Source organism: Pimephales promelas, chromosome 24 (assembly GCF_988280905.1).
Source record: "Pimephales promelas chromosome 24, fPimPro1.hap1.1, whole genome shotgun sequence".
NCBI classification, from domain to species: domain Eukaryota; kingdom Metazoa; phylum Chordata; class Actinopteri; order Cypriniformes; family Leuciscidae; genus Pimephales; species Pimephales promelas.
The window spans coordinates 494,324-508,843 of NC_142792.1; the positions used below are offsets into that span (position 1 = coordinate 494,324).

Genomic DNA, 14,520 nt, shown 5'->3' on the forward strand with positions numbered 1-14,520 from the left:
TTTTAAAACATAAAGTGTTATAAATCTGAGAAACATGTCATGTGAAAACGGAAACATTTTTAACAGTGATTACATTGTGAACATTAGGCTTACAAAAAAAAAGTCTTCAACAACACACAGTTATATGTAAATATTTTTATACTATACTTATATTATACTGCCACAAAAGTTCTCTATAGCTTTAATTATATCTGTAGCATATAGATGGCGCTACAGGCGCATAACAGACACACAGGGAAGTTTTTGTGAGTCTGGAATCTGGATCCACTGTGTTTTGATCATTTGTCGATCATCTTCTCATTCAGTCTTAATGCTGTTTCTCAGCTGTCAGAGATGCTGAAACACGGCCGTAGTGTGAATAAAACACTGTGAAATGAGAACCGCAGTCATATGTGAAGTTTGAACTTTAATATCAGTCAGATTCTCACAGTATCACACAGTCACACATCTCAGCAGGTTCTGGTGTGCCGCTGGGGACACTTCCAGGTGAAGATGACAGGGAAACACGGTCAAGGACGCGATAATGATTATATCAGGATATTCATTATCTCAGGAAAAACGACAAGCCACACAAGGACAGCAGAGCTCATCCTGCAGACTGTGAGCCGGACCCACAAAACACACATGCAGAGAACGTGAAGGTGAACTTATGCAAACAAGATTTCATATTCACCAGACTCCTGTAATTCCTCTTTAACATCGGGTCAAAACCAAATTATTAGTGAAAAATACCCCATAATGTCGGCCCAGATCCAGCCCACGTTATGTTGCTGTCTGGGACTATAATTAAGAAGTTGCTATCTAAATTATAATTCTGCAAATTCAAATATTATATTTAGAGTTATTTGCAGATATTATGTAAAATAAATATATATTGGATTGCGATTGTCTAATTTGACTAGCTCTACATGACTACATGCATTTTATTATTTGCATTTCGGATTGTTTTCCCCTGATATCTGCGATCTCTGTGGTCACCGGTTGACAAGCAGAGCAGTGGATTCGTGATATGAGACTATAGACTGTAAAAAAAAATGGACATAGTGTCTGTGATGTCACCTGTGGGTTTCTGAAGAGCATTTAAGCCCAAAGTGGGCGGAGAAAGTAAACGAAAATGGGCAGCGATGCCGATGCGGATTAACTGAGGAGACTTGACGCTAAAAACGGCTAGCAGTGACATCAGCGGCAATCCACCTGTCACTCAAGTGGCCACGCCCTTAATTATGCACAACTTTAAGGCTTAATATTAATTAAACGAATGAGTTATATAAAAAAAAAATTCACCCCCTCACAGTCGTCAAGAAGGACAAAATTAACCATATAGACCAAAACTACTTTTTGCACCAGGCTGTAAACACATTTGTTTCTGCTGTAAAGTTGGGCATTTTAACATGGAGGTCTATGGGATTGGCTCTCATTTGTAGCCGGTCTCTAGTGGCCAGTCGATGAACTGCAGATTAAGTCACTTCCGTGTTCAGTCCTCTCATTAATTGGCAGTGGTTTGTGGCCGCAGGTCTTCTTTAATGGCTTGATATAGTTGTAGGAGTGCGTTTGCCCACAGCTCCCTCTGGTGGCCGGGGTGGGTGTGTTGTAGTTGTTGTGCAGTAAACACCATCGTGAGGACCGTGCGCTCGAAGTCCTCCATCCGCAGCGATCCACGACGCACTGACAGCTGCGCACTGAGACGTCGGATCTCAGAGAGGCTTCTGGGAAGCACGTCTTCACACAGGACCTCCAGAACCTCAAGCTTTCGCATGGACGCCAGTTCCCGATCGGATACGTGGAGCGTCCCGCGTGAGGCGTCCATGTACGCGCCCGACAACAACACCTGTGAAACAACACCGACAACACATCTGAAGAAATAACCAGTTTCACAGAATATAACAAAGATTCAGTCTAATGTTCTGCTTACGTTCCCTTTAAGTTATAAAGCACTTTACTTTTGAATGTTCTCTTAAGAACTTGGATATTTTTATATTAAGGAAACCTTCCATTTTAGCATTTCACAAATCTATTATGGGATCATTTGAGAAAGTATAATCCCAGCGAACAGGGAACGTTATCTGGTCTTTATTCATGTTTTAAAAACGCTAACAATGTTATTTACACATCATTCACTCTTGAAGTTCAAGTTTTTCTGAAATGTTTTAGATTCATTAATGTTTTTAAAATGTTACTTGTTTCAATGGAAGCATGTTTTCGCCAAAGAATAAAATATAAAAAAGGTAATTGCAACTTTTTTCTCACAATCACATATAAAGTCAGAATTGTTAGAAATAAACTCGCAATTGTGACTTTTTAACTTGCATTTGGGAGAAATAAAGAAGTCAGAATCGCAATTAAAAATCGCAATTATCTTTTAAAATGTTTTATTCTGTGGCGGACATAAGCGTATACGTGTTTCAGGACGTTCAGAGAACATTAAAAAACAACATCACAAAATGTTTGAAGAATGATACAATGGTAATATTATTATTATTAAATATGTTCTAAGGTTTTGCCATTAAATGATGAAAACATTATTTCTGAACATTCCATTTTATCATTCTTCAAAAACTGTTACTTTTGAATGTCCTGAAACGAGTAACATAACACATTAGACGAACATCCAACTGAATCTTTTCAGAAAAAACCTTCCACGAATGATGTATAGCCTAAATGATGTTAATAACATTTTTGAGAACATCATTACAACGTTTTATTATTGTTACTGGAAGAATGTTAGTCTATAAGACCATAGTGCCATTATTCAGCTCATTTGAATGTTGATTCAGTTCAGTTCAATAACGCAATGATGCAAAATTCATCGATTATGAGTTATAAGATTGAGTTAAAACTGCAGCTCTAAAGAAGACACAAGAATTGTCAGCTGATCTGTAAAACGGACAATATCAGTTTAAAAGAAGCACACGGATCCCAAAGAACTCTTGATTCGCATGGGCATTGATTCAGTGAGTCAGCAGGCGACTCAATAAAACAGCAGTTATGGATGATGAATATCTGCTATCTGATGAGAGTTCAGTCTGATGTCTTGTTGAATCAGTCTTGAGCGTGTGACGATCATCAGTCTTTAGATATCAGCCATGAAGACACGCCGCCGGAATATTAATATTCTTTTTGTTTTGGGGATTGGATCTAAATGGAAATGTTGCTCGTCTGTGAGTGTGTGTGCGTCTGACAGCAGGAGAGATTGCAGAGCTCAGCACAACTCAATAACTGAGCAAACTCAAGCGTATGAAGAGATAATAAGAGCTGAGCTATTGATCGCTTCCTTCATTCAGCCAATCACATTAAACACTGCGGATAAACAACACGGGGGACGGTTTCATTGCTCAGCAAGCTTTACGCTCCGAAAAAGTTCTTGTTAGAAATAAAACAGTCTTGAATGAATAATCGCAGAGCTATTTTGAAACCTTTTGATTACACATACTGGTATGGGAAAATAGCAGGAGAGTGTCGAGATGAGATGTGGTTCATACAAATCTCATTCGTCTAACGGTTTCTACTTGTTTCAGGACGTATCCAAAAGTTAAATTCCTATATAATCTGATTTTTTTCTTCATCTGAGTGGTATAAAACTCAGTAAACTCAGGTTTTGGCACTTGCTGTGTGAACACAACGAGCGCATCGGAAATGAATGTGAGAAGAGTTTCCTCAAGTGGAGGCGTTCGGTACTGCAGCCGAACACACACACACTCACTGAACGCTCATTGATCTCATAAGAGATCAACCTCAAATTTGGAGCACAACTTGTTTAGATTTATGGCTTTGAATTTCTTGGGTTTTTTGAAAATATATACAAATTTTCATAACAATAAACGTAAAATTCTGTTTAAGTTCTCCCTTTTAAGCTTGTTTTCACTTCAGCAATAATCTGCCAAGTGTTGTCTTTGAAAAGAGGTCAAACTTCAGTCTGTGCTTTAACGCATGCAAGATTTACCACAGATTAAGTTGGACATTTCATTTTCATGCTCAAAAAGTGATTACATGGATTATAAATACAGCTTAAATATAATTTAGTTCCATAAAATCCCATAAAAATGCTAAATATTAAATAAAAAACATTATCAAACTAAAATATAGAAGATTCATTTAATTGAAATAAAAAAATGTAGGTCATTTTTGACCGACACGCGAAGAGCACCAGAAGGTTAACGTTTATAAAACCAAGATTTTTTTTTAAAACAAAAAATATATTTTTGTTAGCTGAGATTCTCTTTCACTGGGTTGCGAATGCTGTTTAACATTGACTTTAAATCTCTCCATAAAGAAACTTTGTAACAAGCAGGTCCTGTAAAGCTGCTTTGAAACAATATGTACTGTGAAAGTGCTATTAATAACCTTGAAGTGGATAGATTTGTGATTTTTCTCACAAATATACATAGCTTATGTGTATATATCACGGCACCTCATAGAGAAGGCTGGCGTCTTCCACAGATTTCTGAAACGAGGGGTTGAGCTAGGGGTGGGCGATATGGAAAAAATATCATATCACGATTTTTTTAGGAAAATCACGATCACGATTTTTTATCACGATTCTTTTTCAAGTTGGTTTTAATATTTTGCAAGTGGCTGTTCATTACAGCCAAACTAATGTCCTTATGTTAAAAACAAAGCCTTAGGTAAAAGAATCTTTGTCATTATTTTCTTTGTTATTAAAAAAATAAGACAAGATAAACATTACACAAATTAATATTCAAATTAAATAAATAGTGCTTTATTTTTCAGATGCACTAGGTGTATTTAGCAGTAGTATTGAAGAAAGTAATTAAATTAAACAAATATGAAATTAAAACACTACAGAGACTTCACTGAATAAATTGATTCTTATTAAAGCTACTATTAAAGTTCTCGGTCAGTGAGTGATTTTCTCCTTGTGTTTTTTTTTCTTTTACTAAAGAGATTCCCTCAAAAATGAAAATGGTCTTAATTTACTCTCTCAAGATGTTTTAAACCCGAATAAGTTTCTTTCTTCTGTTGAAAATAAAAGTTATTTTATATAGTGTGGATAACCGAACAGTTGCTGGTCTCCTTATAGTTTTTTTTATAGGTTCTCTCCTGGAAGTTAATGGGGACCAGCAACTGTTTGGTTACCCACATTAAAAAAAATTGTCTTTTGTGTTCAGCACAAGAAAGAAATGAATACAGGTTTGGAACAACATTAGAGTGAGTAAATAATGACGGATTTTTTTTTTTTTTTTTTGGTGAACTATCCCTTTAAGGACATGCGGCAGTATTATTCCTGTCGCTTTTAGACCAGCACGCGACGCGTTTAATATAGACGCATATTACACCAGATATTCTCTCAAATGTTTGCTTTCACTTTAGACATAGCCTGTTTATGTAAACATTGTGTGTATTTAACAGTATTAGCATAATAAGACTCGAAAGATAACTTAGTCCAGTATTCAGGCGCTGTTTGACAGACTTCTAGTGCCTGTGAGCGCCGTGGATATGCGGTCAGGAAAGCGCACGTTAGAACAGCGCATCAGCGCGTGAATTAAATGTTTAACCGGCAAGGCTTATGCAAATAATGAACTTTTGTGAATTGCAGTGTCCCGTACCTATTCATTAACATGTGATAGGCTACGTCGCGTTGTACAGTTGAGACTGAGGCGCCAGAACTGAACTGATAGAATGCACTGTAACACGATACTACGATGTTTCTTCAAAAGCAGATCGTGGAGACATTTTAATCGTCCACGATTAAAAATCGTCATATCGCACACCCCTAGGTTGAGCAGAGCTGGCGTCCCGCGCCTCACTCGGAAGGCTGATGGGTACAGCGCTGAGAGACAGAGAGAATCATGGGTAATGTAGCTCTTCCACAAGCCAAGGTAAGGTAAATATAGGCTAGTATTACACAGTGTCATACGCACAAAAACTATCATGATAACAATAAAATAATGCAATAAACATTTATTTAACAACGTAAAACCCCAATGTACAGAAGTAAAAACAATGCATTATTGCAATGAAAAATAATCAAAATGTCTCCTTTCAAGGCAAACAAAAATACTTTCTGAGAATGTTTTCCTAGTTTTTTCTTATTTATGCGAAGGTTATGGGAACGTTATAATTGAATGTTACATGTTCTCTAAATATTCTTATAGCAACATAAAGAAAAAAAAAACTTTAGACCAAGAAGGCTAAAAATTTTAATGTTTCAGGAAAAAAAACGCTGCATGGACGATAGGCTACATATAAATGTTTTTTTTTTTTTTTTGCTAACGTTTTGAAAACGTTATTGAAGACCAGGTGACGTTGAACGAACTATTAACAGTGCAAATTCTCTTTTATTAGACATTCTCTGGTTGTATTTTACTATAAAATTGCGTCTGTTACAGTTTTTAACCGCATATATAAAGGGACTCGGTTTTAGTAAAAAAACAACAACAACATTTGTACAGTCTTTAAATGTTAAAATGACATTGATTTTTCCAGCGTGTTTTGATATCCAGTAACGCGCGCGCGCACTGACATGTTTTGGCAGCACGTGCTCAGCAGCTGCACGTCTCTGATTGGCTGTCCGTGAACACGTGAGCGGATGACTGACATCTTTACAGCTGTGTTAAACATCTGCATTACAGGCCTGCAGCTGAAGAACGGCATCTGTGAAGCTCTGTTGCGGGAAACACAGGGGATCTGAGGCGCGTATAATAGGATAATGCAGCAACATGATATATTTAAAGTAGGAAGGATGTGTCATTCAATTCAACATATTAGCGAACTTGCAGGTCAAAAAGTTAGACGTATGGTTGAATATATTAAAAAGGCATTAAAGTATATTTGTAATGTACTAAAAATATACTTCAGTAAATTTTTAATACATTTAATAGTAAGTTACGTGTTTTAGATGAGAAAACAGAAACTCAACTAACTTAGAGCAAAAAAAAAACCAAACATTTTTTTTTAAATTCTCTCGCTATGTCGCCGACATCACAGGCATTCCTCAGCTCTCTGGACCGATCAACTGCAGATGTGTGTCGGTCATCCTTCACACACTTCATCTTAAACTGCCTTTAAAACATTATAAACACCGTATGTTGCGAGACTGCGCCTTCTCCTCGTGACCGCTGCGTTTCCATGGAGATGAGATGAGATGCAGACCACACGTGCGTGATGATGTCACATCGCAAAAAATATACACCGCTCTGTCTTTATAACAATCACGCTTGTTATATTCAGAACTGAAAGGCAAGGTGGTTAGTATGTCTTCTATAAGAATAAACAAAGTTATGCTACACGCGCGCGCGCGCGCGCACGCACGCACACGCACGCGCGCACACACACACACACACACACTTTCATTATAATCATTGGAATGATTTTTTAAGGATCATGTGACAAAAATATGAAAACGTGGCATTGCAAAACTATATAGGCTAAGACAAAAGCAATTGAAATGCGGCTCAGAAAGTGAAGTTAGATCTTGAGCATCATCTGAGTTTGATATTTCAAAAGCATTTTAAAGTGCGACTTAAACAGCTACTATTTGGTGCACCATAAAACTATTATAATCACTCACTGTCAGTCCACAAGTCATCTGAAGCTCTCAAGTCTTATTCAGGGAAAGACATGCAGGTTTTGAACAATATCAGTGTGAATTATTCTCTTAAAACACTGAAAGAACTTCAAATGTAACAGTAATTACGCCTTTTTTATCTCACAATTCTGTCTTTTTATCGCACAGTTATGAAGTCAGAATTGCGAGATATTTGTGAGATAAAAAGTCGCAATTATCTAAAATGTTTTATTTTGTGGCAGAAACGAGCTTATTTTATATATAAGAAATATAATGTAGAAACATGTATAAAATAATAGTCACATATTCAGCTCTAATGCGATATGGATTCTGAAAGCAAAACGTGTTGATCACTTTCTAAAAAATGAAAGTGTTGTTCAAGCCCAAATTTGGGTCAAATATGCACAAACCCAAATGTTGGGTAATTAAATGCAATTTCAAAAATTACATTTGAAAGTGAAAGTTGAAGTTGGGTTAAAATTTGAAATTGCATGTTTAACCCAACATTTGGGTTTGTCTATATTTGACCCAAATTTGGGTTCAAACAACCTCATCCACAGCTCAGGAAACTTGTCATTTATTTATTTATTCATCTCAGATGCTTCTCAACTTTTAAGCTCAATAGTTTATGCTTAATATGCTTAAACATATATATATATATATATATATATATATATATATATATATATATATGTGTCCACTAATTAAATTGCAGCAAGCAAAAGCTTTTAAGAGCAATCCGTACACTCTAAACAATGCTGGGTTGTTTTAACCCAAATTTGGGTCAAATATGGACAAACCCAAATGTTGTGTTAAACATGTCATTTAACATTTTAACCCAACTTCAACTTTCACTTTCAGCTGTAAATTTTTTAATTACATGTTTAACCCAGCATTTGAGTTTGTCTATATTTGACCCAAATTTGGGTTGAAACAACTCAGCATTTTTTACAGTGTGCTCATGTGAACAGTGTGTGTGAGAGATCCTTACCTTTCCTCCAGTGCAGGGACGCTGTGATGGACATCTGACACATCAGCAGAAGCTGCAGGACCGTCATTCTGTTCCTCCCGTCCGGACCGACACCACGACCTGGAAATAAACAGAAGATCACAGAGAGAGAGAGAGAGAGAGAGAGAGACCGTAGTCCCTGTTTCTCCTCCTTCTTTGACAGGCTGGAATGTGTGTTTCATCTGGAAGTCATTAAACTCAAGACAATCGGTGTGTGTAATCGGTCAATCGGTGTGTGTAATCGGTCATCCTTCTTTCTCAAGTTCATCAGCCTTATTATCATTAACTAGAACTAACACTTTATTTACAGTGTCCTTGTTACAGTCTAAACAAAATGTCTTTTTTCCCCCCAACATTTCTCACATTATATTCGCTATAGTAATGAAATATGATAATAACTCACTGGTTTTGTGACTGGTCAGCTGTTAAATTGAACTCCACAATTAGATAATAGCAGTTTAGCTCAACCAGTGACCAAGCAATGCTTCATGTTGTTCAGTGTGTGTGTAAAAGGAGCATTAGCGATTACAGAAAACATCATCAGCTCAAAGTGGAGGAAGAATATTTGGTGCCATATTTTTGACTGGTAGTCGCTGTATGAAGAATATCTGGCTGTAATATGTCACAGTTTACTTTATTTTGCTCTCCTCACTCACAGAAATGAACTATAGTGTCCTAAACGCACTAGAAAAGAAATATCAAACATAATATCTGGTGTCTGAATCATTTTTGGTTTGACTGTTACATGTAATAACAGTGAATTATGCATAATTACATGTAACTAACCCCATAGTAAGCACATGTTGTTAATTATTATTTCTCAGTACTTACACTGTAATAATGACACCTTAAAATAAAGAGTAACTCTAAGACTCCTCCGTTCATGTTTAGTTCATTTCTGAGGACTCGTCTAGATGAGATCTGGGATGTTTTTAAGAAATCGGTCAGTCTCAGGAATTCAGACACGCTGTGTTTCCAGAGAACGCTGTTTTCACTGGCGCTGTCGCCCTGCAGGAGAATGTGGAGTTCAGAGCACACACACACGAGCCTCAGACATCAACACTTCCACACGCTAAAAACCTGTCATTATTCATCCATTTCAGATCAATGTTGATTCAGTTCAGTTCAATAACTGTCAAAGTCCATCAATTATGAAACAAATAGTTGTCTGCAGTAACAGCAGAACTGTAGGTTAGTTTGCTGAGATCATCTGATGAGAAAAGTTGATGAGAAGCCGTCAGAAACACATGAGGGGCTCATTCATTATTAGTGTGATTATATATTTAAGTACTTAGTTGCATGTAATTATGCATATATTGCAGTTATTACTATGGTAAGTACATGTGACGTGTGTAACAATAACACTGTAGAATAAAGTGTTTCCGAGTTTATCAAACTTATCAAACATGTTTCTACATTATCTTTCCCCTTTCCTCTCGACTGATTGTGTGTGTGTGTTTGTTTCACCTGTTGGTGGCGCTACAGGAGTGTGTTTCTGTCAGCTGTCGTGTGTTTGTTTCACCTGTTGGTGGCGCTACAGAAGTGTGTTTCTGTCAGCTGTCGTGTGTGTGTTTCACCTGTTGGTGGCGCTACAGGAGTGTGTTTCTGTCAGCTGTCGTGTGTGTGTTTCACCTGTTGGTGGCGCTATAGGAGTGTGTTTCTGTCAGCTGTCGTGTGTGTGTTTCACCTGTTGGTGGCGCTACAGGAGTGTGTTTCAGTCAGCTGTCGTGTGTGTTTCACCTGTTGGTGGCGCTACAGGAGTGTGTTTCTGTCAGCTGTCGTGTGTTTGTTTCACCTGTTGGTGGCGCTACAGGAGTGTGTTTCTGTCAGCTGTCGTGTGTGTGTTTCACCTGTTGGTGGCGCTACAGGAGTGTGTTTGTCCCTGTGTGCGGCGGGACTGTCCTCTGTGAGTTTGAACACACTCTGGTCTCCACTTTCAGGTGTTGTCGGGTCCAGGTGTGTGCTCTTGTGAGCCTCTCGAAGTAATTGCCGCTGTAATCCTCAGATATGTAAATGTGCTGCTTTGTGTTTCTGTATGGCTGTAATTGCTGCACCGTGATCTCGCGTATAAAAGCACCGGTTTATCTGCGTTTAAACCCAATGAAAGAACAACATCTGAGACACCAGCCCTGCATACGCGAAATCACCCTCGAGTCACTGAGAGAAGAAGAGCCTCTGACCTCTGACTACACACACACACATACTCAAACACTCACTCTCACACACACACAAAATTGTTTCTAAAATGTTGATTATTTGTTCCACTTACTTTTAACATACATGATGATTCACTGTAAAATTAGAAATGCTTTGGAAATACATATCTGTCACGCCAATAAAGCACATTTTACATTGAATTGAATAGGGAGAGAGAGAGAGAGAGAGAGAGAGAGAGAGAGAGAGAGAGAGAGAGAGCGAGCGAGACTATGAGCGTCTGACAGGATAATTGCAGTTGCTCTGAAAGGCAATTAAACTCGGAGAGGAACAGACAGAACGCGCGGGATGGAGACGGGACGTCGTGGTTAAGACTCAATTGAGCACTGCTGATGAAACATCATCATATTCCCTGAAACATTCAAGCAAACACACGCCGAATGCTGATTATATGTGTCTCTACAGAAGCGCAGTGTGTGATTGGCCATCGCTCAAACTCTCGCTGTGTTTAATCAAGTGTGCGACTCTCAGGTCTGTCGAAACTACTCACAGACCTGAGAAAACACACAGTTTCAGATCAGCCACACACACACACCTGAAGGTGGAGAGAGAACCTCAGTCAAACCAAAAATAATACAGACACCAGATATCATTTCTGATATTTCTTTTCTAGTGTGTGCAGGACACTATATAGTCCACTTATATGCGCGAGGAGAGCAAAATAAAGTAAACTGACATATTATTCCCATATTCTTCATACAGCGACTATATAGTGAATAAACTGATAATGTGAGAAATGTTGAAGGTGTCTGAAAATGTTTGGACTGTTTCTCCCCACAAAATCAGAAGAACAAACTAAATACATTTTTAGGACTAAGAATTGTGTGCATTACAACTAAACAAACTCTCATTACGCCTGGAATAGATTTGGAGATTTTTTTTTTAAGACTGAACGCATTGCATTGTGGGATACAGCCTCTCACACCGTGTCCTCTGGAAATTTTTATTTGCACAATGTATGCACAGGTATGGCATATATTAGTTTATTAGTACAAGTTTATGTTTATATAATGAATGTGTGCTGTAAATAATTATTTTGTATATATTAATACAAACACATGCATATAGTTAGTAAAAATGTGTTATTAATATTTAAATATATGTATATATCATATATATACACAAGCAAATATTTCTTAAATTGAATTGAATTGATTAATCGTTGCATTGCCCTAATATATACACTACCTATGCATACATTATGCATAAAAGTTTAATTATTATTTAATTTAATTATTAAAAAAATATTACTATTATTATTATTATTTAAACACAAACTTTTATTTTGGATGCAATTTATCGCATCCAGAATCATACTAGTATCTCCACAGCTGCTGTGAGTGTGTAAAGTCGTGACGTCTGTAGAGTTTAAGTCACACACACACATTAAGGGCCAATCCCAATTCTACCCCTTCACTTTCCCCTTCCCCTCCGTTTTGCGCGTCCACGTGAAGGGGTAGGGCTGCACCAATTCTCTTTTGGTTGGAGGGGGAGGGCTAGGGTGAAGGGCCAGATAGCCCTTCAAACGAAGGGGTATGAGAAGTGTCACTGCTAACCCAGGCTGGCTGCCCAAGCGACAAAGGAGACCCATAAATTTAAGTATTTGTGGCTTTAATAAGTATTATAACGACAAATAATGATTTGCTTTATGTTACATTCAATATTGTGTTCATATTTACGGTCAGTTTCTTCACAGAAACGTTTGTAAAAAAAAAAAAAAATCGCTAAAATTACTGTAGTTTGCTAACGATAGTCCCGCAACATATTTTCGTCGTCTCCGTTGTTTCCTGCGAACTTCACAAGATAAATGCAAGAAAATAGCTGTAACCCACGCGACTGAGATAACTGCAGCTGTCGACGGCATCTTGGAAGTTGTGATAAACATCGGCGCATCTCCTGTGACGTAGGCGCTAGCGACGACTTATAATGACGTTTAACGGAGGCGTAGTGGTGTCCCATTTCTTAGGGAAATATTTTCACCCCTACGCATTGCCACTCTGTTTCAAGGGTCAAGGGGAAGGCCAAGGGGTAGGGCTAGGGGAAAGGGAAGGGGTAAGGGGTAGAATTGGGATTGGCCCTAACACACACTCCTGATGTTCTTCTAGTAACAGATGCTTTACCTTTACAGCGGCAGAGGTTTATCTGATCCAACACGAGGCTGCTTTATTCGCGGAGAGGCTGCAAACAGCACGACTAATAGAAAGTCAGTGGAGCAGTAAACTGTGTTTCATTACTACTTCAGACAAAGAGCTCGAACACACACACATAAACCGCAGAAGCAGCGAAAGAAACGACTCCTGACTGTCCTCGGTGTCTTCACACTGATCCACACCGGACATGAATATTTAACGCGGGAGCTCGTGATTGACAGCCGGTGGTAACCTAGCAACTCGCTCAAACATTCTAAAAGTGACATCGCCGCACGAACCGGTTCGAATCTGAAAGCAGGAGAAAAAAATCTCGACTAACACATTATAAGTGGGAAAAGTGCATATTAAATGCACTCATCTGTAAGAATATGTATTTTATTGTACACGTATCCTGGATATTTAATATCTAGCCCTAGCCTATGTTTCCTCCAGGCTTCGAGGAATCATGTGAAGCATGAACGCGTCTTCATCATCCAGCATGGAGTTAGTGGCGGATCGGGCCTGAAGGAAAGTCCCGTTAGACGCTTTAGAAGGTCAGAAGAACATTAGCATAGCGAGAGCCGCGAGTTTGCTCTCTTTCGGCCCGTGTTTATGGAGCGTTTGCCCGGGATCAAAGGGATTTTAATCAGGCGGGAGTTTTACAGTGTGTTCATATGCAGATGATGATGATAACCTGTTATTCCTTCAGTTCTCACTAATCAACTTCCCAGAAACACACAGCTCACGAGACACCGGCTCTGAATATTTATGATATACATAATACACACAATATGCATGGATACACTGACTTAAGAAATATTTGCATATATATCAAGCTTTTCTTTTGGATGCGATTAATCGTTGCCCAGCATTCATTTCTTTATATTGTCTTACTAGTACTTCTTCATAAAAATGTCTGTTTTCAAGGGTTTTCCAGGACTTTAATGTCAAAAAGTCAAGTATTTAAGCACCTTTACGTTTGAACTAAATTAGAATCAGCTCACATGCGTTTGGGACAGACAGAGCCCATCATCAGACCTGTGTCAGCTTCCCGGTGTGTGTGTGTGTTCCTGTAGCCGGAGCCGGACACGACCTGGAGGAAAACAAACAAAACAAAACAAAGTGAATTGGGAAATGATGAAGTACTCAGCGGCGTCTCCTCATCACAGCGACAAACAAGACGCCGTTACAGCTCACAATAAACACATCTGAGCAAATAAAGTGTGTCTCCGCGGGGAGGATCGATATCACACACAGAGGCACCTTTATATGCGCTCCACCTCGGCCACACACACACACACACACACACACACAGAACATGATCAATTCTCAGCGAGCGTTCGGAGGGTAATATTCACTCCTGCACTGGACATCTGTTCATTTATCATTCCCTGTGTGTGCTCACGGCTCTCCGCTTACCAACTTCACTTCTCAGCACTCGGACTTCAGACACACACACACACACACACACACACACACACACTGCAGAAGGAAAGACCTGATGGAGAAACACAGCTGAAGAAAAGTATGGGAATGTGTTTCCTCCACGAAATAAAAGAAAGAAATAAAAAGGTTGATTTTTATCTCACAATTCTGACTATTTTTTTCCTCACAATTTTGAGGGAAAGTTTATTTTCAAGTTT

The 14,520-nt window shown here is 38.4% G+C and overlaps 1 protein-coding gene across 1 annotated transcript; it reads right to left on the reverse strand.

The window, feature by feature from the left end:
* Positions 1-166: 166 nt before the first annotated feature.
* On the reverse strand, positions 167-9,253 carry fam180a (family with sequence similarity 180 member A). The gene is made up of 4 exons (XM_089127060.1): positions 8,517-9,253; positions 5,730-5,788; positions 4,409-4,459; positions 167-1,828 (listed from the first exon to the last, which is right to left on the reverse strand). The coding sequence occupies exons 1-4, from the start codon at positions 8,581-8,583 to the stop codon at positions 1,487-1,489; spliced, it is 519 nt and encodes a 172-aa protein (XP_088983186.1). The 5' UTR covers positions 8,584-9,253; the 3' UTR covers positions 167-1,486.
* Between the last annotated feature and the right edge of the window lie 5,267 nt (positions 9,254-14,520).